General features: G+C 53.1%; 1 protein-coding gene across 3 annotated transcripts in view; it reads left to right on the top strand.

Annotated features, from left to right (window-relative positions):
- AUH (AU RNA binding methylglutaconyl-CoA hydratase) overlaps window positions 1-26,805 on the top strand; it is a gene marked incomplete at both ends in the record, with an annotated part of 89,037 nt that overhangs the window by 21,770 nt on the left and 40,462 nt on the right. For all 3 annotated transcript variants that reach the window (XM_080708769.1, XM_080708770.1, XM_080708771.1), the window contains 2 exons: window positions 5,310-5,402; window positions 6,835-6,891. In XM_080708769.1, coding sequence (XP_080564895.1) covers window positions 5,310-5,402; window positions 6,835-6,891 — 150 coding nt within the window. The remainder of the gene's footprint in view (window positions 1-5,309; window positions 5,403-6,834; window positions 6,892-26,805) is intronic.

Consider the following 26,805-nt stretch of genomic DNA (forward strand, 5'->3'; position numbering starts at 1 on the left):
TTGGTGAGGCGCTGCCGCTGTCAGTGGCTGCTGGAGCGGAAGCAGGTATCCACTTTTTAATAGAAAAAGGTTAGAATCCATCTCCTAAGATTGTAGTAGCGACACAAGAAAACCATGTCACCATCCCTGTCCAGTACTGTTCTGACATCCTGTCCTATGTAGAAAGGTAGGAAGAAATGCAGTCAGTAAAGAGGGAAGAACGGACAGCCCACCTCCCCAGGCAGCGAGAGCGTCTCCATGCAGGAGCTCTGAGGTGCGCACCGAAGAGCACAGCCTCTCGCCACAGCTCCCAGCCAGCCAGGCAGTTTAGCCCCTCTCAAATGCAGTGTGAGAAGGGCGGGCGGCCGGGGTGCAGGCCTGCGCCTGGCATTCACAGGACTCTGGGCTCAAACCCTAGCACTGCAGAAACAGAATACCCAAGTAAACCCCTAAACCCAAAGGCCGAGAGGATCAGTGCACGACGAGAATGGAGGTGTCACAGAGGCTGGATATGAGACCCTATTAACAATGAGCCACAGATAAAAGATGGCAAAGAAGGATGCCAGTGACGGCCGGAAGTAAAATGAATCTAGAAACATACACAGCATACTTGGAAACAGCGCAAGACACTTAAATAACGAGATGGAGACGTCTTGAACGGGAAGGTCAGCATCTCGACGCAGTACAGAGTGCGTGCAGCTGTGCTGACACGCTCAGCGTCGTTTAGGAGGGGCTTGAACAAGAAGAGGCCCCCAAATAGCCACACACTGATGAAGAGGCAGCGAGGGGCTTGCGTGGCAGCACCCGAAGACCACCTTCATGATAGAGAAATTACCGTGGCCTAGTGTTTGCTTTGGGAGAGACAGGGTGGCTGACAGGGAGGAACATGGAGTCCCCCAAACAGACCCGTCCATTGGGGGGCTGAGGAAGGCCTGCCCACAGTAAGCTCAGAGAAAACAGACTTGGAAGAATTTCTTAAGACATAAAACACAACAGAGAAGGGGAAAGTCGAACAGTCCTAGCAGGCATCTGTGGCTTCAGAGGAGGAAGCCTTCCCGGGAAGGCGGCTCAGCCGGCGGGTGTCCTGGCACTAGGGCGGGCCCTGGGCTGCACTGCCCCTCCGAGACCTGGTGGCCAGGCACCCTGGGGTGTGCGGGGCCAGCCTTCCCGCCTCGGCAGTCAAGGCCTCAGCCTGTTGCCATGGCGATTTGCATTCAGCAGTGGCAGGTACAGGCGCTTCGGGCTGTCCTGCCACTGGGCCCCCTTCCCTTTGCCGGGCCTCAGGTCTGAGAGGAGAGTGGACCGTGCGCTTGGCCTTGGTGGATTCCCTGTGCCCCACTGTTTCAATGAGGAACCCAAGGCCACTGGACTTCCTGCACGCTGCCCTGGTTTAGTCAGGTAGATTGGAAAGAGGTCCTCTGCTTCACTTAGAGTCACTAAATTCAGTACTTTGCTGTTCCTGCCTTCTTAAAAAGTCTGATCTTAAATTGTAACTTCCAAACCACAGAACAAAAATTATTTCTTTTGCTTTTAAAAAGGAAAAAAATAAAAACCCAATGTTGCTGGTTGTGAGCTGCTGCGTACATAGACACCCGTAGATTTCTTAAGCGCTAGTCACTGTCACGAGCCCTTCCCTCATCAGGTGCAGGGCATCTGGGAGAAGGCAGGGACTGCTGGTGTTGAAGCAGCAGACAGCAGGCTGGGCGTGCTGGTCTGGGCGCCTCAGTTTCCCGTCCTGCAGGGCTTCGCGTGGCCTGTGGCCTCCTCCCTCCCTCTCCTCAGTGTAGTCTGCACTTTCCATTTGAGGGGGATGTTGCTTTTCTAAGTGATCTTTCACGGTAATCAGTCCTTTGAAGTGCCAGGGATTTCCAGCTTCCTTTTTTTTTTCTCTCTGATGAAAGAAAAACGCCCAAGCTTTCGTTTAACTTTCTAAATGCAAAGCTAAATTTAGTATAGGTAATTATGTTAACATTCCTCTACTTAGCAAACATTGCTTTTCTTAGAATTTTGTTATAAGATTTTATAAAAATAAATCATTTATTTTTGAAAGTTTCAAATTCTCTGGTTGGCTTTCCTTTATGTGATTAAAAATCTACTGTATATGTGTATTTTGGGGGCAGAAAAAGCTATGTCTGTAAGATAGATAGAAAGCCAATATTTTTGCAGAATGGAGTGCGAACATTCTGCATGAGAAGTGGAATGAACCCCTGCCTTCCCACCCCTCAGCCTCCCAGGGCTTTCCATTTTACTCCTTACGCACTTGAACTTCAGAATTTGAAAGGCTCAAGTAGCATGGATAGGTCATTACTACCTTAAGAAAACTAGCGCAGTGTAAGAGGCGCACAGGCAAGCCTGGCTTTTAGCTGCTGGCCCTCTGGAGAGGTTTGCTTTTGTTTTTTTCTAGGATCAAACTCTTTGTATGCCTTGGCCAAGCTATGTCTCTCTCTCTCTTTTTTTTTTTTTTTTTTTTTGTGGTCTGAGAGTGGAACCAGGGGCTTTTCTACCTCCAGGCTGTACTCCCAGACCTGTTTTATACTTTATTTAGAAACAGGGTCTCACTAAGTAGCTGAGGCTGGCTTCGAACCTGTGCGATCCTCCTGTCTCAGCCTCCCAGGTGCGGGGATTACAAGCGTGCGCCACCACGCCCAGCTATTTATTTCTTTATTTTTTTGTGGTACTGGGGATAGAACCCAGGGGATTTTCTACCTCTGGGCTACACTCCCAGACCTATTTTCTATTTTATTTGGAAACAGGGTCTCACTAAGTTGCTGAGAGCCTCCCTAAGTAGCCGAGGCCGGCTTCGAACCTGTGCGATTCTCCTGTCTCAGCCTCCCATGCGCGGGAATTCCAAGCGTGCGCCACCACGCCCAGCTGCCAAGCTGTCTTTGTACAGGAAAGTGCTAAGGTTTGAAATCTCCAGGGTCTTTGCTACGTCTGTCTCAAGCGTGTAGTTACATCATATCTGAGAATGTGATGGTACTCTCAGATGTCATGGGTCTGCTCAGCTTAGCATTCTCCTAAAGATACTACCATAACTTGAAGTTTATTTTGTTGTTGTAGAAAAGTTCTATTCGTATATTTTAAAATGCGGACTTCTCTGACTTGGCTAGGAGTAAGTTTATTGGGGTGCACTGGTTGAACACAGGCTCCTCCTGTGGAGCCAGATCTGCCTTCTGGCCCTCTCTACCATCTATCTCCTCGCTCTTGTCAGACCACACCTGGATTCTGCTCTCCACCGGTGCCTGGCATGTAGCACAGTAAAGGCGCGTGGTAGGCACCCGTGTGCACAGTCAAATTTGTTAGGAATCCCGTTGGTGCAAAATCAATTCTTTCCTCTTGTCTTGAGATTGGACCCTCTCCTGGAATCCCCTACTATTGAAACTCACATTTGTTATTTCTCTTTGTTGAAGAATCAGCTTCTGAAGGTATTGAAAGGGCCCGGTATGGTGGCACATGCCTGGAGTCTCTACTTGGGAGACCTAGACAGGAGGATCGCAGGTCGCAGGGCCCTCAGCAACTTACCTGAGCCTGTTTTAGAATAAAAAAAAATGAAGTAGGAGCCGGGCGCGGTGGCGCACTCTTGTAATCCCAGCATTTGGGAGGCTGAGACCGGAGGATCGTGGTTCGAGGCTAGCCTCAGCTACTTAGTGAAGCCCTTTGCAACTCAGTGAGACCCTGTTTCAAAATAAAGAATAAAATATAGGGCTGAGGTATGTGTACCTTGGAGGTAGAATGCCCTTGGGTTCCATCCACAATACCGCAAAAAAAAAAAAAAAAAGTAGGGCTGGGGGTTTAGATCAGAGGTACATAGAACCCCTTGGTACAGTCCCTAACACCTGTCCCCTAAGGTGACAGGTGTGGGTGGTAAGGACAGGCTTTACTGCTCCCCGAAGCCCACTGGTTCAGGGGGAGGCACTCCGGGACCACAGGCGGCTCGGGAAGGGTTTTGCCAGGAGAGACGAGATTGGAGAGGGAGCCGGTGCAGGGCATTCGATAGTCCCTGTCGCCAGACTCTCGTGCAGGCAGAAGGGCTGGAGCAGCCCCGTGCTGTTCTGTTCCACCTGGAGGCGCTCACGATGACCTGGGGACCACCCAGATGAACTGCCCCCCCCCCCCCGAGGGAGTCTTCTCAGGGTTCTCTCTGGTAAAGGTACTGGATGCGATTTGCACAGTAGACTCTTCCTGACCACGGGACTGACCAGTCTGTTTTACTCCCACAAAGCATGCTGGGAAGCCTGCCTTTCTCTGAGCTTGTCCTGTCCTCCAAGTGCTCACCCAGCTCTAGGCAGCGAGACGCGTGAGCCATCCATGCCGCCATCAGCACTCTGCACCTCCCTCCTTCCGTCCCTTCAGCCTCATGTGCCAGGGGCAGGATTCAGTGGACGCAAATTCTGTGGTTTTGTTTGTTTCTTTTGCAGTACTGGGGATTGAGCAGGGGCCTCGTGCACGCCACACAAGTGCTGTCCCACTGAGCAACATCCAGCCCGCACATCTGTGTCTTTAGTGAAGGTCAAAGAATGAGTCTTGTTTGGGGAATTTCATCTATCAGAATGCTGCTGGAAGAGAGGCTTTTAGGGGAGAGTAGGGTGTGTGTGTGTGTGTGTGTGTGTGTGTGTGTGTGTGTCTCACTGGGCTACCAGGGAGGGAGCCCTAGAAATCCAGGTTGTGTTGCTGTGCTAAGGTTAGTCATTCTGGCTCACATTCCCACAGTCAAAACTCAAGGTAACAGAAGATACTCTGCTTCACACAGTAAGCACAGGCCGCTTTCCGAACAAGCTGTAGAAATGAAGTTTGAATATTGTAACGTCTTTCTCCGGTCCCGAGGTTTTCCTGCTGCCCTTGCCAGAGCCCTTCCCCAGTGGATGGCGGTAGTAAAGCCCATTTGAGCGGGACCAGTCCTTTTTAGGCAGATGAGCTGCTGTGAACGCGATTGTCCTCCCGAGCATGCACGTGGCCATAAGTGGTGTGAATTTCCCAGTTGCATGTGTCATTTCGGCTTGAGCTCAGTAGGACCAAACATCCTGGGAAAGACTTCAGGCCCAAAGGTTCGAAGTCCTAGACCTGGGCTTCTGTCAGTTCACAAACATGTTCACGAGAAAACTCAGTTAAGATAGGAAGGTTTGAAGCAAACTCCTGCATACCCACGGTGCACACGGTGTATGATGGCATACCCTGTTGAAGAATGAGGGAGGAAATGTGTGTTTTGACAAATGTTACAGGGTTCCCCAGCCTCTGTGACATCCCACTGGGAATGCACTGTCAGGGAAGAGCCCGGGAGCCCTGGTGGGATAATGGCACACTTGAAGACGCATCCACTCTCTCTGTTTCAGCTAATCTTCCGGTGCCGACGATCGCGGCCATCGATGGGCTGGCCCTGGGAGGCGGTCTGGAGCTGGCGCTGGCCTGCGACATTCGAGTGGCAGGTGAGCGCGGGGAAGGGAGGCGCCTCGTTGCCCTTCGGGTACTCCCAGCCTTTCACTCTGTCCTGGGATCTCAGAGTCGCCTGTGGGGCTCCCTGGGGTGCATAGAGGCTGAAAACGGGTGTCTCTTGCTCAGGGCCGCAGCAGTAGGAGGAGATGCCAGGGCCTAGGGTCAGGCAGAGCTGAGTTAGGTCTTGCCCATTGTGGGCTAGTGGCCTTCCCTAAGGGCAGGCGCCTGGCGGTGTGAAGGCAGCTGCGGATGTGCTTAGGCCAGCTGAGCGGAATCTGAGCTGCAGTGGTAAGAACTTAGCTCTTCCCGCTTTGCTCTCTTCCTTCCACTCTCGTGTCCAACATGTCACGAAAATCATGAGAACCCTTGTGCTGCCTACGGATACGCAGCGCCCAGTGCATTTCCTCCCACAGTCCTCCAGCAGCCCTGGGAGCACGACACTCTGTCTACAGGAGGAGCTAGAGGCCAGAGCCGCCACTGGGATGACAGCCCACGCTCCTGTGCCCGCCTGAGCAGGCGCGATGGCACCTCCCGTGTCCATCAGCACTGCTGTGTCCTTGGGCTTGGGACTGCGCACGGGCCCATCAGAAGCAGAGAGGCCGTGCCTTCCCTGGCTCCCACGGTTGCCTCCGGTGCGGCTGCACGTTAAACAGCGAATTCACCTTTACTGATTTTATGTGACCACATCTTGGGATTTGTACTCACCCGTCCAGATGTGCGTCTGCTTCATTCTCCCGAGTCTTAGGCCCTGCTTTCTTAGGCTGAAATCAGCTGCTAGTGTTGCTTTCCCGGAGGTGGAATCAAATTAGGTTTTAAATCGATAAGCTCAGGTACATGCAGTCTATTCTGAAAGTATGCAGGTTCTGGGAGCGACCCCTTGGGAAGTAGTCAAAGTACCTTGGATATGCAGATAAGGGGGTGATTAAGACATTGTAAAGTTCCCTGGAAACACAGGGAAAGGGGAGCACGGTCCAGCTGTGAGGAGGAAAGGGGAGCACGGTCCAACTGTCAGGACAGTAAAGCAGTTTGTCCAGAGACGTGGTCTTGAGAACTTGCCATGTCTGAGAGAAGATGCTGAGTGGCCCGGTCTGGGGACTATTGACGCGTCCGTCCTCACAGGATCCCTGGCCTGGCCCGGGATGGCTCTGAGACCCGGGCCCTCAGAGGGCATGGCCGGCGTCCCGTGCCGCTCTACGGCCCTGCCTTCGAGCAGGTTTACTAGAAGATGCTCAGTCTTCCTTATATGTCTCTTCAAGTGTCTACTTATTTCTCTAACTAAATATCTTTTGAGATGGCTTTAAAGAAATAGGCACCAATTTAATTAGTAAGGAGAAGTTTTTAGTTGCTTTATTTGACACGTAACTCAGGTGGTTATTTTTCGGTGTGATGATGTGCACGCTACTTAATTCTGCTTTTTCTTTTCAGCTTCCTCTGCAAAGATGGGCCTGGTTGAAACAAAGCTGGCAATTATTCCTGGTGGAGGTATGAGCTGCTTGCCCTCTCGGCACTCCTGATGTGCTCTCGGATGCGGCTGGAAGGCAAATGCCGGGGAGGCAGTGGATTGGCGGAGAGCTGATGCCTGGTGTGCTTCCCTGGCCAAGTCCTCATCTAACTAAGCTTCTTCCTGTGCTTTCTGAGCGTCTATGGATGGGGAAGATGTAGTTATGCTGGCTGGTACTCTCTTTGCGCCATTTCCTGTGTTTTTGTGTGTTAAGTCTTAAACTAGTGTGCAGTCCTCACGGATCACTGTTTGGATATCTTTTCTGAAAGGCACTGGGGTGCCTGCATGTGAATGTACACCCGCGCCGAGAGCTGTGCCGCAGTCAGACCCTGAGCGAGGAGGCAGCTGGTCTCTGCGTTAGCCAGCTTGTGCCACTGTGACGGCATGGCTGAAATGAATAACGTACGAGGATGGAAGGTCTTTTGCTCACAGCTGCCGAGGTGTTTGGCTTCATGGCCTTTGGGCCTCTGGCGAGATAGTACCTTAGGACAGGGTACATGGTGGAGGAAGCTTCACCTCCTGGTGGCCAGGGCAACGAGAGAGGAAGGGGCGGAGTCCCGGGGCCACCCAGCACGTGCCCCGCCTCCTTTGGTTCCTCCCTCCACTCAGCAGCACCGCGCCAGCGCCAGGCATCAGCACATGGGCTTTGGGGGACATATAGATCCAAGGAGCAGCTTCCAGGCTCTCCTTTCTGCACTGTGGGGCAAGGTTGGGGCTGGTGGGCAGCCTGAATCTGTGGCTGAACAGGTCTTGGTTCACCCGTCCGGAGAAGGCAGGCGAGCTGCTCCTGTTGGCAGAGTCAGCTAAGAGCACCTTCCAACACTGGTGATGAGTCGTGCAGCCCATAATTCTGAAATGTTTGCTATTTTGGTTGAGAGAATCTGGAGATATTTTCATGTTACAGTGTCATCCTTTCAAATAATAGACTTTATTTTGGAACTTGTACCTCATAGTAACCCTCTTTGTAACTTTTACACCTAAGTGTCAACTTAATAGTGTATAAATGACATTACTAGCAATATAAACATTAGAGACGGTGTGCAGCATGGCAGACATTTGTATATGAGCAGATTAAGATTGTGCGTTTAACCTTGTTATGAAATGTTGGTCCTCATACGGCTGCACAGGCAGAGTGGAGCAAACCGAGGTGAGATGAGAGGCGCCCAGCCCGGTGCGGGAGGCCGTTGTATTCCCGCAGTGCACAGAAACGCGTCCCTGCAGGGCTAACGTGTCGATATCTGTTTGCTCTACCGGGCCTGGCTCCTGCACAAGGACGCATGAGAACTCTGGAGAAGGATTTGTGAGAACGGGTCCACTCAGAAGGCATCAGCAGATAACCAGCGTGTGAAATGTGACATTACTTGTTTTTTTGTATCATTTATTTTATTTTATTTTTTTGGTGGTACTGGGGGTGGAACCTGGAGGCTTTCTACTTCCAGGCTATACTCCCAGACCTATTTTATATTTTATTTGGAAACAGGGTCTAAGTTGCTGAGAGCCTCACTCAGTAGCTGAGGCTGGCTTCGATCCTGCGTGATCCTCCTGTCTCAGCCTCCCAAGCGCGGGGATTACAAGTGTGCACTATCACGCCCGGCTGTGACATTACTTGTTTATGAAATTATTTTGCAAAATAAGTACTTCCTGGGACAGGGACCAGCACGGTGGAAGCCCCTTGCCGGACGTGCAAGTGGCCCTGGCCTTGGTCTCCAGCACCGCCCCAGGGGAAGTATTTGTAATTGGTATATAAATGATCCTAGTAAATAGAGGGGTAGTGGCGTGGGTTGGATGCGGACCTTGCCCCAAGGCCTGTCAGCCTACAACATGTAGATGTGACCTTATTTGGACAAAGGCTCATCCGGTTGTAATTAAAGGGTCTCGGGAGGAGGTCATTCTGCATTATATGAAGGTCAGGGCATCACAAGCTGAGGATCACCAGAGGTGCTGGCAGCCCCCAGCAGCTGGAGAGCCACAGAGCCCTCGAGGACGAGCCACCCTTTAGAGATTTTGGTTCCAGGGCTCACCTCCACAGTGAGAGCGTGGAAGCGTTCGCAGCCATGCTGGGGTAATCTGTTACAGCGCTCCTAGGAAGCCGCACCATTCCTTCTTAGGATTTTGGATGGAGGGAGTTGGTGGCAGAGATCGGGAGTGTGGAAAGAAGGGTTTGGTGATTTGGACATTTGTGATATCTTGAAGATGGGACGTCTCATATTAAAACCACCAATAGGTAGAATGGTTGTGTGGTGCAGAAACGAGGGCCGAAGCTTTAGCGTCTCTTCTGTGCCTGATGAGTCCAGGAATCAGAATTATCTGCCAGTGTAACTGAGTTGAGCAGGGCCCTTGTCTGGGGATCCAGGAAGAAGAGCCTGCCTTAGTTTCCCATCTGCGTACGGGGTGGTTCTGTTCCCTTTGCAGTTTTCTTAACTGAGTCTGAAGAAGAGCTGCTCCTGGTCTACCGTGAAGCTCTCAAGCTTGTCTCAGAATGTTAGGCAGCGAAGTCTTTCTTTTTGATTGAAAGAGAATCTGAGTCTCCATGAGACCTTCCCTTTACATTAGGTAATTAAAGATACACACAGGTCTTTGCTTTCACTTTTACATTAGTATTATGCCTCTTAAGGTACCCTGGGGAAAAACTTTTTTTTTTTTTTTTAAGAGCAAAGCAGTTTGCTTTAAAGATTTTTGTCTGCATTACTTAGAGAAGCTCGTCTGAACTTTTTATGTACGAAAGTTTTCTTCTGCTCTATTCACAGATTTTTCTTCTCATAGACATTTCTGCCATCTCTCTTTCCATTCCTAGAATTCTGCTTCTGAATTGGTGAACTTTTATGCTGAGATGACTTCTGACATGTCCTGCTTTGGGCTCTGCATATTTCTGTTACCATAGCAAAGTAGAGAGCTGGATGACAATTTCCCCCTCCTTCTCTCCTCTCTTGGTTGAAGGAAGCTGCTTGCTTTGCCTGGGATCCCTTCTGCACGTGTGGGCGTGGCCTCCTGGAGGGCGTGGCCTCGTGAGAGGGCGTGGCCTGGCGGCTGACCTGGCTGAGCTGCTTTTTCTCTGATCCTGCCCCTTTTCAGACAAGAACAGTTGTCCACAACCAAATGGTGGACAGTCCAAGCGTGGTCAGTTTAGGTGGGGAGGTCACGGTGGACAAATAAATGCTCCATTTTTCTCTTGAAAAATTTTGGAAGGAAATATCTGAGTAAAACACATGAACTGCATCTAGTCTATAAAACAGGTATACATCTGAAAGAGTGATGCTCCGAGCTATCACAGGTCTCCGAGCAGCGTTTGGAAGCGAGCTGGGGACGCCACACTCCATGTGGGTTTACTGTTACCGGTGAGGTCAGGAGAAGCCGCATTCTGCTTGTGGCCGTCACAGTGTGTTCACAGTGGTGTCCACAGGGACACTGCTGGCCAGAGACCAGCGTTTCGAGCCGGGCGCGGTGGGCACGCTTATCCCACCACTCAGGAGGCTGAGATAGGAGACTGCGGTTTGCGGCCAGCCTCAGCCACTGCTTAGTGAGGCTCTGTGCAGCTCAGTGAGGCCCTGTTTCAAAATAAAGAAAAAAAAAATAGGGCAGGGGTGGAGCTCAAAGGCAGAATGCCCCTGGGTTCCATCCCCAGTACCGAAAAAAAAAAAAAAAAAGACAAGCATCTGGTGCTTCTGTTTCCTTCAGCTTGAGCACAGACCGGGCTGAGTTATATTTTATAAATTTAATAAAGTTTAGTTTTACAAGTTGTTTTGAAGAAAGAGTAATGATCATAAGAACTTGATAACGTACACTGCTATCATGTAACTTAAATTATAATTTTCCACTTGACTTTTATCAGGATGTTGTTGAGTGCCAGATGGCCACTGCAAGTGCAGTTGGGTGAAGACTGAAGTCCGTGTCCACTGGTCGGCGTGCCTCCCCGCTCCAGCACGTTACCTTCCTGAGTGCTCACGCTCAGGTTTCAGCAGCATTTCCTTGTCGTCATCAGGGTTAGGGAAAAGTTCTGGCTGAGAATCCATGGGCTGCGCCCTGCGTTGGCACAGGTGGGGTTTCACTCCGTGACACTTGACCTCAGGCCCCGCCGGATGATGGAAGCATTGGGCGCCTGATCGAGGTGGTCAGTAACTAGGTATACATTTAGCGTACTCTTAGCAAGCTGAGGGGGGTGGGGTAGGAGGGAGGAAAAAGAACATTAGCGCACTCAGTTCCAGGGAACCAGAAGAAGAGCCTCCTCCACGTCCGCCACGTCCTGCCGAGGGTGAGGGCTGTGGCGTCACTGTCCTCCGCTGGAGGCGGTGTGGGCAGTTAGGCATCTCCTGGCATCTTTCAAGGAGCTCTGTCTTGAGCCCTGTGAGTATGTGTCGTTCTGAACGCAGTCATTGTGGAGAGCAGTGTTTATAACCGTTGCTGAAATTCCCAGAGTTTACATCAGAGTGGAGTCTGAGCTCACCTTGTGAGTATTCTCAGCAGTGACACGTCGTTCTCTCGGTGCCAGATCTGATGAATAAGGTCATACTGTTTCAGGAAGAAGCAAAGCGTTAACAAGGGAAAAGCCGGTTTCTGAAGCAGCTCAGGAGCGCCACGGCCCTCAGCAATGTGATGCGCCGCGCTCGACACGGGCTCCTGGCCTTCCTGCGGTCTCCTGTGTACCACGTGCCTCAACACGCACACCGCAGGGCGCACTGCAAGGTCCCATTTCTTTATACATTAAATGTAATCCAGCCACTGCTCCCCGAGGTTTAGAGTTGTCTGCTGGCTTCGCACTCTGTGCAGGCCGCTCTGTCGGCCAGTCCCAAGGAGGCACGCCTGCGACCCACACATCCATATCCCCCCCCACCCCACCCCCGGACAGTTGAATTCAGGCATTCTACCTCTGAGCTACACCCCAGCCTTGTTATTTTGAAATGGTCTCACTGGATTCCCAACAGCCCTGCTGTGTTGCTGAGGCTATCTTCAAACCTGTGCTCTTCCTGTCTCAGCCTCCAAGTACTGGGATTACAAGCGTGCGCCACTGCGTCTGTTTGTACAAGTATCTTAGCTGCCCTAGTATAAGAAACAGAAATAGGACGGTTTAAAACCAGGAGGTGTGAGTTAGGGCTCGGGAGGTTGTGTCAGGTGTCGGGAAGGAAGAGGTCAGATCTTGGCTGGCCCAGCCTGCAGGGTGGACTCGGCCACCTCTGACCTCCGTTTCTCCTGCTGCTCCACTCACTCGCACCCGGCGTTCAGAATATCGATGCGTTTGCTGGGTCCCGCTCTGCTGTGGGCGCTGGGCTGCAGCCACGCGCCTGCGGGCCAGATCCTGCCCCCAGGCACCTGTGAGTAGCCCTTGCAGAGGTGAGTCCTAGGGGAGAAGGGCTGGGGAGGGCGGGTGCTGCTTGGACCAAGGTCAGGGCCAGCCCTGCTCAGGAGGGCTAGGTACTGAGCATTGCACAAAGGCGACCCGCTGCCAAGGGCGGCGGCTTGGGGTATGCTTGGAACACTCACTTGCCCGACACAGCCGCCCTGGCAGGGAGCAGGAGCTGGAGGGAGCCCGACAGGTGTTGAGGTCAGAGAAACAGTGGGCGTGGCGCAGACCTCAGGTCACAGAGGACTCTTTCAGCCACTCTGAGGCCCGCAGCGTGGTCCTGAGTGCGAAGAGCCCATGGGGACAGAGTCCAGCCCTGACGACCTGTTGAGACCCTCGGCAATCTAGACCCCGTTTCAGAATAAAAAGGGCCGGGTGTAGCTCTGAGGTACAATGCCCTGGGTTTAGTCTCTGGTAGCCATACACACGCGCACACACAATACTGTTTAGAACACGTTTAGTTAAAGGTGAATGTTCAGTCTCTAAGTGCAGTGTTAATGAAGTAGATGGCTGTATAAAGGTCATGTTTGAGAGAGCATTTGGGGTTGAAAATAAAACTATGGGATTTGTTCTCCCCTGGTACACACTGGCCTGATATAATGGTGTCCTGAAACCCAGTGGTGGACTGTGGCACGGACGGAACACCGGGGAGCCTTCTAGTTCAGGCTCAAGGAAGCCCGGGCGGCTTCCCCGCCGGCAGCAGTGTGGGCCGGGGCCGGGGCCTGGAGGGCTGTGGTCTCGGAGGCCGGCGGTCCAGTGCCAGCTTTTCTCCCTCCTCCCACCACTTGGCCTTGGACGCTGCCGGTAGGTAGAAGTCCAACTCAAAGCCACACAGCCCAGTGTTGTCCAGAAGGCCCCCAGAGAGCCCGAAAGTGCCAGGGAGATGCGGGAGGGCGCGAAGGGCCCGAGAAGGGGCCTCCTGACGGCCTTTGTGATCCACGACACACCTGCCGAGCCGCGCTTCAGATGCGGAACAGTAGAGCAGGCCCTGTAAGGATGCGAGACAGCACTGGCCACGTGCAGGGCTGGCCGCGGCCGCAGAGTGCTGATCGGACTGGGTGGCTGGAGCGCAGCCAGCTTGGCTGAATGCTAAAACAAAAATGTCAGACCACAGGGGGTCAGCTCAGCCAGGTGCGAGGACCTCAGCCTGCTTGGGAGAAGATGCTGGTGTCTGCGGCAGCATCGCAGGAGTGCTCTGGAGGGAGGGCGGACTGGCCGCGTGCCGCCTGCCCCTGGGGAGGGACCCACGCCGCACTGGGCAGTTCACCACCGCATCCGCTCAGCCTCGGTGGGGGCAGGGCGGCCCCACAGACCGGGAAGAGTGAGTGTGTGGCGGGGAGGCCGCGAGGGGCCTGGGTGGGTGACGGAGGAGGAGGAGGAACCGAGTCCAGCGCCCCCTGGAGCTGCGCTGCGCGCGGGGACCCTGCTTTAGGGGGAGAGCGGGGACATTTTGGGCAAGCCTTTGTGTGGCTGTCTGCTTTCAGTCGAGTTGATGAACGCCTAGGCCTGAGGTGGTTTCATCTGCTGAGCCGTGAGACTGCTTTGCTGTGGGTGGGCTGGGCATCGCGAGAGCCCAGTGCTACACACCCTCAGCCCGCTCAGGAGGGCCGGCTGGGCATCGCGAGCACCTACAGAGCCCGCTCGGGAGGGCCGGCCCCTTGTCCTGCAGTGTGCGTTTCCCTGGAGTCAGTGCCGATCCTGGGCTTCCTCAGCTTGCCAGTTGTATTTCTTCTTTGGTGACTTGTCTGTTCAGATATCTACCTGTTTTTTAGTGGGGTGTTTTATTTTTGAGTTCTCATAGAGAGTTTTATTAGTATCGAGTGTCGAGGGCACAAGCCCTCACACCAGTGACTTGACGAGTCATTCTCTTACGGTGTCTCCCAGAGAGCAGAGGATGTTGATTCTAACAGAGTCCAGCGCGCCAGTCGTCACAGCACCTCCAGTGTCATGTCTCAGAAGTCCCTCAGGCCACAGCTGTCTTCTCCTGTCTTAGCGCTTTGGTCGGTTTTGTTGCGTCAGCTCTGTGATCCATTTTAGTGTGTGCTATCAGGTATGGATCGAAGTTCTTTTGCATGTAGACACTGTTTGTTCCAGCATCACTTTCTGAAAGTTTTCTTTTTTTTTAAGTCCTTCCATTTTGTTGCAAAGCACGTTCTTGAATGTGTGGGTGCATCTGGACGCTTCGCGTTGACTACGGTAGCATTTTAATAAATCTGAAGTCAGGTAGCATTAGTTCCCGGCTCCCTTGTTCAGGTTGTTCTGTCTGGCCTGGTCCTTTGCGTTTTCATATGAATTTTAACTCAGCGTGCCGTTTTCCACGAAGCCTGCTGGGACTTTGCGTCACATTCGGTCTCCGGTGGAGCCCTGACAGCTCGCCTTGCTGACCGTCTAGGCTGACTGGACTCTTGTTTTATTAGCGCCTCACTTTCCTCCGCAAGCTTTTCACGTTCTGCCGTTGTTTTGCAGAATGTTTTGTAAGTGCAGATTAAGCTGGTTGATAGTGGCTTTTCTATGTGTTCTCTCGCAGGTTGAGAAACAGGGATGTGAGCCCCAGCTGTCAGCATGAACGTGGCGGCTTCTCCTGCAGTCTGGGAGTGCCTCGTACAGTTTGGGATTTTGTCATTAGGCGCATAAACAGTGTGGTGTCTCTAGATGAATTGATCTCTATATCACTTAACAATAGCCATCCAGGGGCGCCCCTAGGCGACCCCCCTCTCCACCCGGAAGGACCCCTGGGCGGGAGGGCAGGTGCTGGCAGGGTGCCCCTAGGCGACCTCCTCTCCACCTGGAAGGACCTGTGGTCCGGGCCTCTGGCCCCGACACTGGGCGGGTGGGCAGGTGCTGGCGGGGCACCCCTAGGCGAACCCCTCTCCACCCGGAAGGACCCTGTAAAAAAGGAAAAGAAAAAGAAAAAAGGAAAATATCGGAGAGGGGTCAAGGAGGTGGCAGATGCCAGGATACTGGAGATGCAGACAAAACTTATCCAAATGAACTGGAATTATTGGAAAAATTCCCTGCTAAGTAGGACTGCTTCTCTACATTGTTAAGAATCTTGGACATCACCTGTAAGGAGAGAGACTTTAGCGGAGACCAAGGAGAAAGGCGGTGCTGAAAGCGGTCTCCGTGTTGGTGGTGGAGACTTGTATTCAGGAGAAGCAGAAATCGGAGCCTACCAACCTTATTATTATTTTTTTTTTTTGGAGAAATTACACCAAAGGTTGAATGCTACCATCGCGCATGCTTAGGAAGACTGGACAACATTCAGAGTGGAAAAAGAACTTGGGAAAGATTTGAAATGGTGGAGGCAGTGGCAATGGCAGTGGCCAGTACTCAGGGGAGGCAGAGATCTGATGCATTACACCTGGAACCTTTGAAGTAATGACCCCAGAGGCGGAATGCTACCTACCACCACGCAACCTCGAGAACATGGGACAAATAGTTGGGTGAAGAGGGTGCTCGGATTAGAGCCTGCCGAGGAGTGAGGCCGGCGACGGACACAGCAAAGCTGGGATCAGAGCCTGCTGTGAGGCAAGGCCGGTGCAGGGACCTCCGAGGCCGGGATCGGAGCCTGCCGAGGGGCTAGGCCGGTGCTGTGGCCAATGGCCGGCATCAGAGCCTTCCGTGAGGCAAGGCCGGTATTGAGGCCTCTGAGGCCGGGATCAGAGCCTGCCGAGGGGTTAGGCCGGTACTGGGGCCAGCGAGGCTGGGATCGGAGCCTGCCGTGAGGCAAGACCGGTGCTGGAGCCTCTGGGGCCAGGATCGGAGCCTGCCGAGGGGTTAGGCCGGTGCCGGGGCCAGCGAGGCCGGGATCAGAGCTTTCCGTGAGGCAAGGCCGTTATTGAGGCCTCCGAGATCGGGATCGGAGCCTGCTGAGGGGTTAGGCTGGTGCTGGGGCCAGCAAGGCTGGCATCGGAGCCTTCTGTGAGGCAAAGCCGCTATTGAGGCCTCTGAGGCCGGGATCGGAGCCTGCCGAGGGGTTAGGCCAGTGCTGGGGCCAGCAAGGCCGGCATTGGAGCCTTTCGTGAGGCAAGGCTGCTATTGAGGCGTCTGAGGCCAGGATCGGAGCCTGCCGCAAGGCAGGGCCAGCGAGGCTGGGATCGGAGCCTGCCGCGAGGCAGGGCCGGTGCCGGGGTCTCGGAGGCTGCGTTAGGAGCCTGCCGAGGGGTTAGGCCAGTGCCAGGGCCAGCGGCATCGGAGCCTTCCATGAAGCAAGGCCGCTACTGAGGCCTCCGAGGCCTGGATCGGAGCCTGCCAAGGGGTTAGGCCGATGCTAGGGCCAGCGAGGCCAGAACCGGGCCTCCCATGAGGCAAGGTCGCTGCTTGAGCCAGCGAGATCTGGATCAGTCTACCGGGTAGCCAGGCCACAACTGGGGCCGTCAAGAGTGGGATCGGTATTTGCAACGCGGTATGCACAGAGAAATATCGCAGAAAATTAAAACCAGATGCTTCCCCTAATCAGCAATAACTAGGAGGAAAGGGGCAACAGGAAGAGGTCGAGCTATAGAAAGGGCTCTATAGTGAAGCAATTAAGGTGACCAATCAGAGGGTATGGAATAGGGGAGGATGGAGCCTCTTTAAAAAGCAGGAGGTACATAAACAAATGTATCAAAGTTAATCACCAAACAAGCATGGGATCGAGGGAGGGGGAGGGAATGGGATGGGGACTTGATGAGGGCTAATTGGATGATGTGAGCTTGTATATCCTCTCAAGTCTTGTGTTCCAATGTGATGTATGATTACAATGCACCAATAAAAATAAATTTAAAAAATAGCCATCCATCCATCCGTCTCTCCCTCCCTAGAATATCCTGTGCTTTGAAGTCTTCTGTGTCTGGTGTTTATGTATGCATTCTGTTTCTAGACTAGCACTGCTTGATATGTCCTGTGTCCTTCTCCAGTTCACGGATGACTTCTCTCCTCTTGCTCTTAACAGTCCATATGTTAGCTGGCATGCTGTTCGCTCTTCTTTTCATCTTATTTCACGATCTCTGCCTCCCCCTTGGTGGTGCTGGGGATTGAACCCAGGGGCATTCTGCCTCAGAGCTATGTCCCCAGCCTGATGCTCTTACTTATTTTAGTTTGAAACAGGGTCTTGCTCAGTTGCTGAAGCTCTTACAAGGTTTCTGAAATCAGCCTTGAGCCTTTGATCCTCCTGTGTCAGCCTCCCAAGCACTAGGATTGCAGGTGTCACCAGCACACTCAGCTCTTACCTCTTAATTGAGATATCCAAGTTATTTCAGTTTAATGCAATTACTATACTGTTTTTATGTCTTCTGTTTTCTTACTTCTTTTCTGTTCCATCTATTTTTGTTCCCCGTCTTGTCATCATTTGGGTTAATCAGGTGTTTCTTGTGGCTGTGTGCTATTTTGGTTTAGATACTCTTTGTTACTTTATCGTTTAGGGTGTGTACTGTGCACCTTCCGCTGTGACGGCCTGCTGTCAGTGGCCCGCCGTTTCCTCTGAGGACGTCGCGGTGAGCGCCTCCGTGTCCTCTGCTCTCGCTGTTGCTGTTGCTGTTGAGCCACGCGCGTTGTACGTGCACTCTGCGCTGCAGTGCTCTCTTTAGTCACTTAGTCTTTTTTTTTTTTTTTTTGGTAATACTGGGGTGGAGCCCAGGGGCTTTCTACCTCCAGGCAATACTCCCAGCCCTATTTTATATTTTATTTGGAAACAGGGTCTCACTAAGTTGCTGAGAGCCTCACTCAGTTGCTGAGGCTGGCTTCGAACCTGTGCGATCTTCCTGTCTCAGCCTCCAAGCGTGGGGCTTACAGGCGTGCGCCACCACGCCCGGCCTCAGGGACTTATTCTCAAGAGAGATCGACGTCCTGCCCTGCGTAGCTGCCTCTGGCTCCGTCTGGCTCTGGTGTGTCTGTGTGTAGACCCATACTCCCCTCGGTTACTTTTCTGTAGTGCAGGTTAGTGTAGTGCAGGTTGTTGTTTGTTTAAAAAGTCACAGTCCTCCATCTTACTTGGAAACCCTCCCGCTGGGCATGCAGGGCTTTCTGCTGAGCACTGGAAAGATGTTCTTCCACTGTCTTCGTGGCTGCACATGTTCCTTCTAAGAACTTGGCTGCCGCCCCCTTCTCTGATCTCTAGCGGCTCTCTCTGTAACTGCTCGCAAGCTTCCTTTCTCACTGGTCTTTTTGGTGTGGCTTTCTTCATGTTGCTTGTGCCTTTGAACTTCCTGAACCTCTGCCTTGGGGAGTCCCTTTCCCCGCGTGCTGGCCTGCTCAGTGGGCGATTCCTGTCCCTCTTCTGCACACAGTCCCTGGGGCCCCAGGAGTGTCTGCCTTGAAGCGAGGGCCACGGCTCAGCCTCCGGCTGCCTGTCCGTGTCGGGCCCTGGAAAGCTCAGGTCCCTTCCCCAGCGGCCTGCCAGAGGGGCGGCCTGGGGTCCAGTGAAGCTGCTGCCGCTCTGCGGGCAGAGGTGCATGCTGTCGGGCGGCAGGTCCTGGTTCCTGCCCTCAGCCGCCCTGCCAGTGATCGACTGCTTCCCGGCATCAGACCGTGTGTCTCCTTTCCGCTCACTGAGATCAGGAAAGCCACGGCACGACTACGTCATCACCACCTCAGGGAAGATAAATGCAAGCGCGGCACTCTGGGTAGTAGGCCGCCTCGCATTGGAAACAGACCGGCAGCTTTAACACTTGTCCCTCAGGAGTGAGCACCAGCTCTCAGAAGAGTGGAACGGTGAAAGCAAACCTCAGTGCTGGGCTGAGGGCTGTGCTGTGTGTGCTGAGCCTTAAGCTAGGCCCTTGGACTGTGCTGTGTGAGAGGGCTCTTACACTAGGCTCTTTCTACTCCGGTGGCTCTGCTGTGTTTTACATTCCTGTGTCCTATCCCTCCCTCTGTGTTCATGTGCAAATGGGGCTGGGTGGGCATGTTCCTGGACTCTGGTCGCTAGACACAGCCGCTGCTGCGGTGGCCAACATGCCATTCTGAACCGCGCATGCCTGTGCCAGTTGCGGCTTCTTCCCTCTTTCTGTGTGTCCTTCACCTCATCTGCCTTCTCTGTCTCTGCCGACGCTTTACCCTGGATGCAGTTCCTGGTGATGGTGCCTGCTGGGCTTCTCCCAGGCCCTCCCCACCCTCCCCTCGGCATCAGGACACTGAGGTCAGCACGGGTGTCCTCACGTGCGCACCTGTCATGGGAGTGCTTCCTTCCCTGGCCCTCCCCACCTCCCCGGCTCCCGGTGCCGCCCTCCAGTATCTGGAGCTTTAGCTCCCACAGATTAGAGAGCACCTGTGACCCTCACTTTCTGTGACTGGCTGATACTCCCCAGTTCCATCCACTTTCCTGCAAATGACATTATTATTATTTTGGTTTTTTTTTTGCTGAATAGATTCCACTGTGAGTATACCCCATGATTCTGCAGTCCGTTCATCAGCTGATGGACACCTAGGCTGAACATTTCATAATTCGGCTATTGTGACTCGTATGCTTGAACATGGATATGCGTGGATTCCTATAGTACTCTGATTTCAGTCCCTTTGGGAAGGCACCCGGGAGTGGTAGAGCTGCTGGCACGTGGTTTTGTATATGTTTTACAAACTCCATGCGTTTGTTCTGGAAGCTCATTGTATCTTGCTTTCACATTCTGTATTTCAGGAAGAAAACCACAGAGTAAATATATTCCTGGACCCGTTTTCTCCCACTTCCTTCCTGTCCCGTGTCTCCTGAGAGCCGTCGCTTTGCCGGCGAGTGTGGTGCTGGGCTTCGTTACGCGCTGCTCCCCTGGGCTCAGTCTCCCTGTGTCTGGCTGCGCACGCCGTCTCTAAAGATGCTCCTGTTCTGAAGTTCTGTGCTTCAAGACTTGCATTTTCCTTAGATGTTAGAATTGGCCAATAATCTTTGAGTTTCTCAAAAATAATGTGGACCAACAGTGTTTGGCTTTTGTTTTTTATTGTATGGAAAAAGAGTCAAAAACAATTTTATTAAAGTTACATTGCTTTGTAGATAAGAATAGTCCCTGTTGTTGAGAATTCACATCGAGAATGTGTGTGTGTGAATGAGGCAATCAGATACTGAAATATTTTCTTATTTAAATGATTCTCTTTTTTGCATATTTTGAAAATATAAATAACTATGAGAGCATTCGCTTTTTAAAAGAAGGAAACTCATACTTGATATTGGCTCTCATACTTTTTTCCCTTGCATGGAAAAATTATTTAAAGCTCTGAATGCATGACAGTGCTTTAGGAAGCTATCCCGGCGCTGGTCCTAGAGGGCGGGTTGCTGCTTCTCCCACCCTGATGAGCCCAGGCCACTGGCTCTGGCACGTCTCCATCAGGTCAGGTTTATTTGGTGTCTGGTGCCCTGTGTAGATAGTGGTGCAGTGGCGGCGAGGCCACTTCCGTGAACATAATTTCCTGCGCTTAGCATCGATTATTCCTTGCCCAGTTGGCTTCGCGGTCACTCATGTCAGAGGTGGAGGAAGCCTCTGGAGTGGCCGTGGTCTCCCCGTCATGATGACGTACGGGCGTCTGTTCAGCTGGGAGCTCGAACCGCCGAGGTGGTTGACGTTTTATGAAGATCAAGGCTCTCCCTGGCGCCTCGGCGGGAGATCACTGTGCGAGCGCTCATCCACTCGTCTGAGTTTTTCTGGGTCACTTTTCCTCTGGGCAACTTTAAACGCGCTGTGGGAGTGAGGCTCCCCATTCATTCAGTGTCCACAACAAGCTCCTGAAAAATGCAGAGGGCCGCAGCCCTAGCTCCCCTGCACTCAGGGTCCTGGTCTTACTTTCTGCAATTCAGTCACGCACGATTCAGTGTTTCCAAAAGAGCTGGAGAAAATCTGAACCGCTCAGCCGGGCGCGGCGGGCGCTTGTCGTCTCAGCACTCGGGAGGCTGGGACAGAAGGATACTGGTTCATGGACAGCCTCAGCTACTCAGTGAAGTCCTCTGCAACTCAGTGAGACCATTTTTCAAAATAAAGAATCAAACACAGGGCAGGGGTGTAACTCGGAAGTCGAATGCCTCTGGGTTCCATCCCCAGACCCCCCCCCAAAAAAAAAATCTGAATTACTACAAAGGCACTGACCTTGATGGTGGGGGGATGTGGGTCTCCCTGCCTGCTGTGGTCCTGGGAAAGCGACTGGACTCTGTGTCTGTGTCCTCCTCGCGCCAACACGTGGTGAGGACGGCGCTGGCGGGCCATTCCTGCGCCCAGGGCACGTGACCGCCCTGTTCTTGGCAGCGGCCTAGTCCTTCCTCTACGTTATCGTCATCTCTGATGTCAGCCCGTGTTCTCTTCAGCATCCCTGCCCTTGGCCTAACGGAGTGGCTCTCCTGCGTGGTTAGGGTACCACATTCTGTTTGGTTCCCTTGCGGGGAAGTTTTCGGGGCAGCATGGTTTTGAGCTACTGAGGGGGTGTACTTCTCTGAGGACTACCATCTAGCCCGCCTCTGAGCGGCCGAGGCGAGTGCGGCTCGGCGGGCAGGTCCTGGAGGGCCTTTCCGGAGCGTCTCTTCTACTTCTGTCTGTTTAGTAGATGTCTTCTTTGCATTATCATTATTGTTACCCCACATGAAGATTTATTTAATGTGAAGTAAGTTCTGCATTATTAAAAAATACAAGTTGAATGCCGATCTAATGTTTACTCTTTTTTCTTACACTTGATTTTTTCTGTTATAATTTTTTTAAATTTTTTTTGCCATCCTTTTTTTTTTTTTTTTTGGTACTGGGGATGGAACCCAGGAACATTCTACATCTGATACACCCCCAGCCCTATTTTTATTCTTTATTTTGAAACAGGGCCTCACTGAGTACCTGAGGCTGCCTGTGAACCGCGGTCCTCCTGTCTCAGCCTCCCGAATGCTGGGAGTACAAGCGTGCGCCACCATGCCTGGCTCTATTTATTTTTAAATGTCACACAGCTGTTGGGAATTGAGTGGAAAATAAGTATTATGAAATGTAGAGGGGCTGGGTTCTCATCTCAGCGTATTAAGAGAGCTGTTTACTGTTAATAAGTGCTTTGTATCCTGTCCTGCAGTTTGCAGGGGGCTCTTGGGTCTCTTCGCTGGCTGCTGTCACAGGTGCGTCCTCAGGGCCTGCGGGAGTTCCCTGCGAGCCGAGCTGATCCTGGACCAGGGGAGTCTCCTCCCTCGGGCGCTGGTTAAGTGATCGCGCTTAGAAATGGTGTTGAATCAAATGAGGTGATTTTTTGCCCATGTGTGTTGTTCCTTATTACTTGTGTGTGGTGTGTTTCCTTTTAGGTAGGTGTGGGTTCGCGGCACTTGGGGCCACGTGATTCACATTCTGTTGTTCCCTGATGTGGCCGACAGGGACTTGACTTGGGTGAGCCCTTCCTTCTGGGCCTCGGGATTCTTGCTAAAGACGCTGGGCAGGCCGTCTCGCTCAAGCTCACAGGTACCGGGTCAGCCTTCCATGCCGCAGACAGGAGAGAGCAGGTGAGAAGTCAGGAGCTGCCAGTGTTCTGTGGCAGCAGGCCTTAGTGCTGAGAGCGCAGGCCCTCCCTGAACGGGAGCCGCTGGGTGTCCCTGGCGAGCGCCGCCCCACGCCTGTTATTCGGGATGAGTGTATACATGCATAGGCATTTGATGCCCTAAAATTACTTCAGTTATAAAAATACAGAGGGTTTTAGAAGACTTCAGTTTAGTGCCTTTATTTCATGTGATTATAAATTGACGCATGTCATTTCTGATACCATTTGCTATTGTAGAAATCTAAATCGGTACCAGGCGTGGTGGCACGTGTTTCAAATCCCAGTGCTCGGGAGGCTGAGAGAGGAGGCTCGCAGGTGTGTGGCCAGCCTCAGCTACTTAATGAGGCCGTCTACAACTTAGCGAGACCGTTTCAAAATAAAGAGTAAAAAATCAGGCTGGAGGTGTAGCTTGGCGGTAGAATGCCCCTGGGTTCAATTCCTAGTACCGCAAAAAAGAAAAAAGAAAAAGTAAAAGAGACCAAACTGCTGTCCCACACAGTGCTAACTAGCAGCCCCGAGCCAGCGCTCTCAGGCTGGAGTCTCAGTGCTCCTCACGGGAGCACCTGGGGAGCGCCCGGAAGCCCTCCCGCCTCCCGCCGGCGGAGGAGTCCGCTCTCCCAGCACCCTGCACAGCAGCGCTCCTCCAGGGGCAGTCATGGCTCGACCTCCCGCTTCACAGTGTGTCTTGGGTTCTGCCCATTGTTTCAGAACAGAATCCATCAGCATTCCTGGTCATCTGCCGCCACCCAAAGCCTTTCCGTAAATCCCTTTTCTGTGCAGGTCGGCCGAAGCCGGCTCCATTGCCGGCAGCTCTGGCTCCATTCTCAGTGAACGGAGCCCTTTGACCTGAATCCTAAGTACACCTACAAAGTGGTGCTTGTTCATTTTATAGCACTGAGCGCTTGGAGGACATCACAGATACTGTTTTAAGGCAGCGTTTGGAAATGTGTGCAGTGACATTTCTGTAGCTTTCCTTTTTGGACTTGACTCAGAATCCCGACTTCCTCGTTCATCTGTGCCAAGCTCAAGCTTGGCGGACGGTGCTCTCCACTGCTGATGCTGAAGCGCTGCCGCTTCCGAGCGTGCCCTGTGCTTGGCACCTCAGCTCACTGTCCCGCCAGGCAGCCTGTTGGGTTGTGAGTCTGGGGGTTCATTTCTAGAGTTTTATCAGTCTCCTGCCCCAGGCCCTTGTCGTAATGGCTGGAAATACGGCGGTGAACAGGGAGCCTGAAGCCTCCACCTTTGCGGGGCTTGCGTGGGGGAAGCAGGCAGACGGACAGACAGACAGGGTGTGGTGGAGGCTGACTGTGGCCGAGGGAGGGTGTGCCCCACAGGCTGCTAGAGCGGGGTGTGCTGGAAGGAAAGAGCCGGGCTCACTCCCACTCCTGTGGACGCAGGGGAGGAGCCGCGCCTCTGCCCGCAGGCTCCCGAGGGGTGTGCGGGATGCAGCACACGCAGAGGAGCACTCGAAGGCAGCAGGTGGAGCCGGGAGCCGGGAGCGGCCTGGGTTCGCCTCGCAAGCCACGGTCCGGAGGTGGGTTCGCAGGTGTTGTGTGGAGTGGCGTTTTAAAGCTACGGTAGGGTGCGAGTTGACGTCATGTTACTTTACTGTAAAAATGTAAGCGCGCGCGTTATTAAACCTGGGGCTTACGCTAGTGAACCTGATGTCTGGTAGTTGCCGCACCACACACCGAGATCGTGCACGAACGCCGGGTCCTAGAGTAGCGTGCTCCCCGATTGAACGCACACACGCATTTGATGTGTGACGCCGGCACGGTGTGCGGGGAGGCTGGGAGTGTCGGGCCCGAGGCGTGTTGGAGCGTGTCCGTGTCCTCAAGGCGGACGGCAGCGTGGGGGGGGGGCGCAGAGGCCGGTGCCCGCCGCAGTGTCGAGGGGAGCCGCGGCGCGCGTGGCCTCCCTCCTCGCGGTACTTCTCACGGCCTCTGACTGGGCGTTCCCGTCACTGTGAATGCTAAAGAAGATCTAGGCTGCGCAGTCTTACTGTCTTGTTGGTTACATTGGGCGCATTAAGCCTGATGCCACTTGCTGTGACTACCCGGTGTGGGCAGGACTGGTAGCTGTCAAGCTTGGATGGAGACTCGCTGAGGGCTGGCACCAGCTGCGTGTTAATCATCTCCGCCAGCAGAGGCGGCGCGGGCGCGCGTGTGGAAGCGCGCTCTTTCCTGCTCAGTGTGTCGTGACGTGTTTGTGATGGCTGCCGTGTACCGGGTTTATTCTGCGCTTGTTTCCAGCAAGCAAAAGTCCTTCCAGCTGAATCCCACGCAGGCCTACAAAAGCGATATTTGCAAAATTTTAATACTGAGTATTTGGAGGAAGGGAGATTATAACTATTATTATTATTATTATTATTATTATTATTATTATTATTAGTGGTGGTACTGGGGTTCCTGAAAGCCCTTCTACCTCCGGGCTACACTCCCAGACCTATTTTATATTTTTATTTGGAAACAGGGTCTCTTACGCCAGCGCGGCTGGCTTCGAACCTGCGCGATCCTCCTGTCTCCGCCTCCCGAGCACGGGGATGACAAGTGTGCGCCACCACGCCCGGCTGTAAATATTATTTTAAAGAAGCATTTTGAAATGTGTTTGTAATAGAGATTTATATAGCTTCTCTTTTGGGACTGTTAATATTTAACTAAGAATGCCAATGTATACATCAGTATTTTTCAATAGGATAGTTTGATTGTTAGAACATTTATTTTCTGTCGTCCTTTTAAAATGGGAAGGTAGCAACTTCCAACTGGATTTTTCTAAAAATCTCAATATTTAATCCTTATAAAATATAGACATTTTGAAAAGCAGTGAGACAACCTGTTATTGTCTCTGTCACAGTGATGAGTGCTTGCTTGCAAGTGTATCTGGATTGTGCCCAAGTGTGTTTAATGGTGAGTAAAGGCAGCGTTTGATCTGACAGGTGCTACGTCTGGCACCAGCCGCTGCATGGCCTGTCAAATATCGATTCCTTTTTTAATGGTATCACTTGCGGTGTAACTCGAGCAGAGATTCTAGTGGAAGCCCAACAAAAGGTGGCCATTCCTTCATCTCTCCGCCCTGCAGGGAGCATCTGTTTTGAGTTCTAAGGGGGCCCAAAGAGCGCGGCTCAGTTAACGCTTTATGCCCACACTGAAACGCCTGCTGGCGACGGAGGGTCTGCCGCGGACGTTTGCTGCTTTGGGGTCACTCAGCACCTATTCCCCCCCACCCCGAGAACACCCTGTTTCCACAGGGAGAGCCTGCCAGTGGGCGGCGGACCGGAGCCCCATGGGCTGGGGCGCGGGGGTGGGGCCCTCCAGCGGCGGTGGAGGTCTCCTCTGGACACTGCCCCTGGCCAGCCTGCTGCCACCCAGAGTCTGCCACCAATCTCTGCGTATGCTAAGCGGAGGCAGGTGGAGTTACTCACAGCCTTCCCGGGAGCTTCTGCTGGCTTCAACGGCGTAACCTTCGGCTTTACTTTGGTTCTGGTGTCTCCCGCGGCTCGCATGAGGCAGCGGAATGCCAGCGGTGACTTTGGTGGGGGTCCTCCCCGGATGGGTAGGATGGCCAGCGGTGACTTTGATGGGGTCCTCCCCGGATGGGTAGGATGGCCAGCGGTGACTTTGATGGGGTCCTCCCCGGATGGGTAGGATGGCCAGCGGTGACTTTGGTGGTGGTCCTCCCCGGATGGGTAGGATGGCCAGCGGTGACTTTGGGGGGGTCCTCCCTGGATGGGTAGGATGGCCAGCGGTGACTTTGGGGGGGTCCTCCCTGGATGGGTAGGATGGCCAGCAGTGACTTTGGGGGGGGGTCCTCCCCGGATGGGTAGGATGGCCAGCAGTGACTTTGATGGGGGGGTCCTCCCTGGATGGGTAGGATGGCCAGTGGTGACTTTGGTGGGGTCCTCCCCGGATGGGTAGAATGGCCAGCGGTGACTTGGGGGGGGTCCTCCCTGGATGGGTAGGATGGCCAGCGGTGACTTTGGGGGGGGGTCCTCCCCGGATGGGTAGGATGGCCAGCGGTGACTTTGGTGGGGTCCTCCTTGGATGGGTAGGATGGCCAGCGGTGACTTTGTTTCTCTCTGTAGTTAGACGTTGAAGGTGTGGTCTGCAAGCTGGGG

This window comes from Muscardinus avellanarius (genome assembly GCF_963383645.1).
Source record: "Muscardinus avellanarius genome assembly, chromosome: 13".
NCBI lineage: Eukaryota > Metazoa > Chordata > Mammalia > Rodentia > Gliridae > Muscardinus > Muscardinus avellanarius.